Source organism: Pelmatolapia mariae, linkage group LG23, assembly GCF_036321145.2.
Source record: "Pelmatolapia mariae isolate MD_Pm_ZW linkage group LG23, Pm_UMD_F_2, whole genome shotgun sequence".
Classification (NCBI taxonomy): domain Eukaryota; kingdom Metazoa; phylum Chordata; class Actinopteri; order Cichliformes; family Cichlidae; genus Pelmatolapia; species Pelmatolapia mariae.
This window is the reverse complement of record NC_086246.1, coordinates 42,824,517-42,830,923: the sequence shown is the minus strand read 5'-3', so window position 1 is coordinate 42,830,923 and position 6,407 is coordinate 42,824,517. Positions and strand designations below refer to the sequence as shown.

Sequence of the window (6,407 nt, the reverse complement as noted above, 5' to 3'; positions counted from 1 at the left end):
TTCCCACACCTCCCCGCCGGATCGGGCTGTAGGAATGTAATGCTATTTGAAAAGTATAAGACGCAGTAGCAAAAAAAATATTGGCGACGGCCAGTGGTACTCCTCAGCCACCTCGTAGAAATACCTATGGTATGAATTTTAAACTAATTCGTCACTTTGTTCTCGAGTTATCACATTCACAAACTTGGGTGTCCACACCACATCAGCTGTTTAAAAATGGTTTTGGTGAAAACTGTCCCTTCTGATTTAATTGCATTACCATGCTGGACTGGGTTAAATACGCCACTGCACTTTACAGGAAATGCCAGAGATCTCTATTTTCTGAGGCGGCTAAGGTCCTTCAACATCTATCGGACTATGCTCAGGATTTTCTATGAGTCTGTTGTGGTCAGTGCTATCCTCTATACTGTTGCATGCTGGGGGAGCAGGTTAAGGGTCGCAGATGCCAACAGACTCAATAAACTGATCGGCAAGGCCTGTAATGTTGTGGGGTTGGAGCTGGATTCCGTTAACCCTGGAGAACCCATGGGGTCAGAGCCGACCCCATTGGTTTTCTAGGGAAACCATGGGGTCAAATTTGACCCCATGGGTTCTCCAGGGTTAAGGTGGTGTCGGAGAGGCGGATGTTGTCCAAGATAAAGACAATGTTGGATAATACCTCCCACCCACTCCGTGCTGGCTGGCCACAGGAGCACATTCAGTGAGAGACTGAGATTACCAAAAAGCACCACTGAACGACACAGGAAATCATTCCTGCCCGTGGCCATCTCCCTGTACAACCCCTCCAGCTAATGCACTGTAAACACTGCAACAGTTACATCCTTCTTGTACATGCTCTTTTCTACTCAGTAATGTTGCTGTCAATATTCTTGATATTTATTTACAATCACCTCTGTCAGTCCTTGCTATTTATTATTGAGTGATTTGTATATATTGTGCTATTTCTTAAATCTGTAACATATTGTATTGTTAAATAGTCTAGTCTTTTTCTGTTACTGTTACTGTAATGGAGCAAATGTAACCCAATTGATTTCCTTAGGGATTAATAAAGTATGCTGATTCTGATTCTGATGCTATATTGATGAAATTGATAAATGTTTTTTAATGTCTGTAGGAAATTAATTGCTACACTGAACTAAAGCTACAGAAAAAAGTCTTTAATCAAAATAAAATGATACATTACAAATCAGAAAATAGTTTGGAGTTGCAGTAAACTACACATCAGCCATTTAATACAAAAACAATCATATAAGGCACCATTAAAGGATACTCACATTGCAAACCACATCACTGTAAAATCAATATGTTTTAATTCTTCTTTAATCCATTTTAAATTTTAAGACACGCACTGTCACACTGAATGCACCCGGATATATCTCCCCCAAAAAACTGCCACTGACCCTTCTGTTTTTTACAATGACGACGTAAACAACTCTCTACGTTTTTAGTGGAAAAATCTCATCACCATCTTATCTGAAAGTCTGATCTGGTATCACATATGTACATAGAACAACAGCACCAAAAATAACAAAAATATTAAAAGAATAAAAAAATAAAATAAGAATAACAACACAGCATCCAACAAACACTAAAAACACTGACCAAATATCTGTAACTCAAGTACTGGAGGATGTTAAATTAGCACCAATCACTAGCACAGTAATACAATCTGCCACTGAAATGTTGACTGATAGAGTTGAGTATGGGTCCTAATTTTAGCACTAATAAAGTGCTAGTGTGCAGGTCTTTTTTTGTTCCCTGAAATATGCCTTTCCTTTAAGTTCCCAAACATCACTACAATACTGTTAGTCAAAAATTAATAGAGTGAATATAGTATAGTAGAACAACTGTTCAGTTATCTACTGGGTTAATTTTGCCTAATCTATATCATCTTATGTCCTGTAAAGCTTCCTTCCAACAATGCACACAGCCTTTGGTTGGTAATGAACGGTTTCATTGCTTTATTTGGTAGAAGCATAAGTGTGACCATGCATTTGACTTTCAGCACATGTGGCCAAATGTCACAGGTGGCTAGCTCTGAGACGTCCAGGAGACAGGCTTCTTCTGCTGTTAAATGCCTAAAAATGACAATGATGATGATTATACTTACAGTTTTTGAGTAAGTTAAAGCTTAAACAAACCAAATTACATTTTAAAAAGTGATTCTGAAATACATACCCTTAGAGCCATGGGTATGCATGCACGTTGTTAGGTACAAAAAGTAAAAGGAATCATAATTTCATGAGTAGCTGAACGATGTTATACCCAGGAAAAGAAAATTATCCCCTGTGTGACCAAAACCCCCAAGTTGTGCTTTTCTTTCTGTGTGGTTGGACTATTTAATATTATAGTGACTTACAAGGCTGCGAGTTGGGCTGAGAGAGCGAGAGCGCACAGGGCTGGTACTACTGCTTCTGCTGCGGCTTCGGCTCCACTGCAAAAACAGAAAAACCACCAGTATGCACATGAGCTTTGTATGCATCTTCGTGTTCTCACGTAGCCTGTAAAACAACATCCAGTAATTGTGATATATTTAAACATTAAAAAACCAATACCAGAGCACCACTTCTAGTCACAGCCTCGCCCTTCACTATTACAGTGTTTCCTTCCATTAAGGCTGGCCACACATGGTACATCACCAGAGGAGCAGTGAACTCAGAGTCATAGCTGCGCCGATACCTTAAGGGAAAGAGACAGGGGAGAGTTGGAAGTGTGCATCTACGTGTTGTGGGTGACATCTACTGGTAGAGGCTTTCAGTGACAGGCTGAAGTTGGAGGAGTGATATTCTGTAGTGACTGTTTGCAGCATGGAAAACATGTTACTTAAAACTTTCCCTTTAAAAAAATGAACAAATGACTGCTGGATGTACAAAAACAGGACTGACTTGATGTCATTGTATAGTTCTCCATCAGTGGCAAAGCCCAAGTCCAGTGGAGGGTCCAGTGTCTGCATGGCGAAGGCCACTCTGCATGCCTCTCTGATCAACGAACTGATGAGGACAAAGTCCACCTCTGGCGGGAAGGAGATCCGAGGGTTCACATTCATAGCATTGATGACATCCTGCAGAGATGAAAGAGAATCATGGTTTCCCTCAGAACTACAGCATTTTGTTCATGAGTGTTGCACAGCACAAATGAGACACATCATCCTACATTGACGCTGGTCTGAACATCATAAAGGTCCAGGTTTCTGACGATGTAGTCCACAGCTGCATCTTCTAGACTTTCCGGCCCAAAGTGAGATGTGGACAGTGTCTTTCTGACTCGTAGCTTGAACTGACGGTAAGCCAGTTTTGCTGTCTTGAAGGATTCCTATAACAGGAAAGCAGGAAATACATACATTTCCATAAATCACAGCAGACAGCAGACCAAATTATCAGCTCTGTGTACACACAGCTCTAAAATAGCTGCAGCCATACCACAACTGCAATAAAGATTATTCTCTGGACCATCTCCAAGTCAGAAATGTAGCGGCGAAGCAGGGCCTGGGCATCCAGACGCTCCACAGCATACAGGTCATTGAAGCGCGACACAAGGCGGGCGTGGCGGGAGGAGTTAGTGAGCTGGGCTCGGGTGGGTGACTCACTCCTTCCGGGGCTGGAAGAGCGGCTGTGCCTGGACAAAGGGCTCGGAGAACGACTCCTCACCAACCTGAGAGACAGAAAAAAACTAACATATTAATTATTTAAGACTCTGAACGGTGTCAGTGTGTGAGCATGTAATGTTTGTGTGGGTACCTCGCTTGCAGCATGGCTTTCTCTGTGCTCAGGTAAGACACTTCGTCTCTCAACAGGCGAATCTGCCGCTCATAGTCATCGAGAGCTTCCAGCTTTCTCTTATAAATGTCCACCTGCTCATGTGCGGATCTCAAACTGAAGCACAGACACACTTCACGTTAACAGAAAAACACATACGTGCATATTAAAACAAGTAAATCATCTACATCACCTACTCAGCTTTCAGTTGTAATATTTCATCTTCAGTGGCCAGAAAGGTGGTTGTAGACTTGCTCTTTGTCTCATCCAGTTCCTTCTGAGCATCAAGCAGCCTGTTTAAACAGATCAGTACCTGTGTTTACTGACCAAAGTGTAGTTAAATATGAGCCATTGAAGCTGAGGTAAGAAGGTCTGACAGTTTTTTTTATCTATAACTTAGACTCACTCTGCTCTGACCGACTCCAGCTGTAGCCGAGCGGAGCACAGCTGAGTCTCCAGCTTCTGTAAGTCATTCTCATGGGAGGCAGAGAGCTCCCTGATCTTTCTGTCCTTCTCTGCTGAATCCTAACATTTACAAATGATATGTCATATATATGAACACTCTGATATATTTTGTGGTTTACTGATAGATGGAGTCACCTGGATGAGCTGTAGACTGGTGTCATCACTGACTGAGGGCCTTGCCATTGAGAAACAGGATCCGAGCCATGGTAGTAGTCGTGTTTTCAGAGTGTCCACTCCGGCATAGTGTCCACCTGATTAGTGACAAAATGTTAGAACCTGTGCTCAATAAAATAAACATAAATAAACTGATGAAGCTTGTACCTTCTGCAGCTGTAAGGTTGAGGATGGCAAACAGTTGGCCCTGGATTTTGGCGGTGATTTCAATCAGCTCACAACATCTGTTCAGATTCTGGTCACAAGAAATCACCTTGGAGGGTTAAAAAAAAAGGAAACAAATTTATTTTTCCATTGTCTTAACCACTTATCCATCATGGTCACATGGAGCCTTCCCCAGCTGTCACAGTGCCAGAGGTAGAGTACACGCTGTCTAGTACAAAGAAACAGACAACGATTCACTTAAAGCCTATTTAGAATCACAGATTAAACTAACATATATGTTTTAGAACTGTAGGTGGCAAAATTGCATTTGATAAAAACTGCTTGAAAAGTTTGCAGACTCTGACACAAAACTAGGGTTTTAAGACAATTGAAAAATAGCATTTTCCTGTGAATGTTATGGCCCATATATATAGTCGAAGGTATTGCCCTATTTGCCCATAATTTCATTTCTTTAGCTTCACTTTTCCTGACAGAAGGTTACAGGAAAGATTTATTCACAATTTAGCCAAGCGAAAAGTAGCTCAGCAAAAAAACTCCATTGTTTTATGCTGTGTACCTATTTATTATATTACATTTATTTAAACAATATTTAGTTTAGGAGGTTTGTTAGGTCTGTTAGGGTATGTCTCCTAGATTTTCTTTAAAAAAGAATTCAATATATATAATCAATTAATCGATATAGTACTGTATTGCTATATTATATATATTATGATGGTTATTTCTTTATTACTTACTTATTACTCATTTTTACTTATTACTTTCTTATTAGCTGTATTTCGTATTAGCTGTAAACACTCGAAGGCATTTGATTCCTGCATTTGAAGTTATTGCCTCTACTGGAAGAAAGAGGAAGTGAACCATCTCAACCTGAGGCAAATATCTTTGGAGCAGTCTAAAAGTACCCATGGCAACCGGCGTCCATACCAACCAAACTCCACTGGGAAATCAAATCTAAACAAATGCATTCCTTTGCTGTATTTTTTAAAATGATTTAAAGCGTTTCCAAACCTGTCTGTAACCGTTTCATTCATGATTATAATAATAAAGCGGAACAAATCAAATGAAAATCACAGGTTTAAAGAATAAAAATCAGTAATGGACGAGAGCAGACAAACCTATTAGTCATGTCCTCAAGACGAGGATGCTGATATTATATCTGAAACCCTTTGGCTAAAAGGTTCAACTGTATGCAAATATACCAATTCAGTGGATAGTGATCGTGGAAATAGGACTGGCTAACACGGATGAAGTGGTGTGGTCAGATTTAGGTCAATCATGACTTATTGATGAACTTACATGGTAGTCTTTGTGCCAACTCTCGAGCTTGTCCTGTAAGACGCTGAATGAAGATGTGTTGGTCAATCTCCTTAAAGTGTCAGCCATGTCGATCCACAATCCTCGGGAGGTTTTAAAAATGCCCCAGGAGGAGGCCTGCAGCAGCAACAGCAGGCGGAAGGGGGTCCGTCTTAACGAGGAGTGTAGTAAAAATCCCTGGACCGGCAGCTTTCTGCACCTGCGACACGGATGCCAAGCGCCGCCTTCAGTTGTGGCAACCGAGTGAGGAGACGACGGGAGCAACGAATCAACGCAGGGTTTAAATAAATTACTCCCGTCTCAGTCAGGCCTCTGCAGACTGTGGTCTCCCCCCAGATGTAAATACGATTGTAATGTCATCCTGTTAAACGAAACCAATGCCGAGGGAGTTAACTAACTCCCCCTTGGGGTCAGGTGCTGCTTGAGTGGCGGTGTTGGGTCAAATCCGATTATACGATAATATGACATACTAAATTAAATGTGCAGTTCATTGTAGTATCTAAAATAATAACTGGAATACTAATGTGTGTTGTA

General features: G+C 41.0%; 1 protein-coding gene across 3 annotated transcripts; it reads right to left on the bottom strand.

Moving 5' to 3' along the window:
- Positions 1-1,153: 1,153 nt before the first annotated feature.
- On the bottom strand, positions 1,154-6,297 carry spata18 (spermatogenesis associated 18). Of its 3 annotated transcripts, none has more exons than XM_063466647.1 (12): positions 5,856-6,297; positions 4,542-4,647; positions 4,356-4,471; positions 4,162-4,280; positions 3,953-4,048; positions 3,738-3,872; positions 3,420-3,651; positions 3,154-3,312; positions 2,886-3,061; positions 2,556-2,679; positions 2,360-2,434; positions 1,154-2,165 (listed from the first exon to the last, which is right to left on the bottom strand). In XM_063466647.1, the coding sequence occupies exons 1-12, from the start codon at positions 5,940-5,942 to the stop codon at positions 2,079-2,081; spliced, it is 1,512 nt and encodes a 503-aa protein (XP_063322717.1). In that variant the 5' UTR covers positions 5,943-6,297; the 3' UTR covers positions 1,154-2,078. The 3 variants fall into 3 exon arrangements, 2 of the variants coding, with proteins under 2 accessions (XP_063322717.1, XP_063322718.1); XR_010092122.1 differs by having other exon boundaries at positions 1,155-2,078; positions 2,179-2,434; positions 5,856-6,296; XM_063466648.1 differs by having other exon boundaries at positions 1,155-2,079; positions 5,856-6,296.
- Positions 6,298-6,407: the final 110 nt, after the last annotated feature.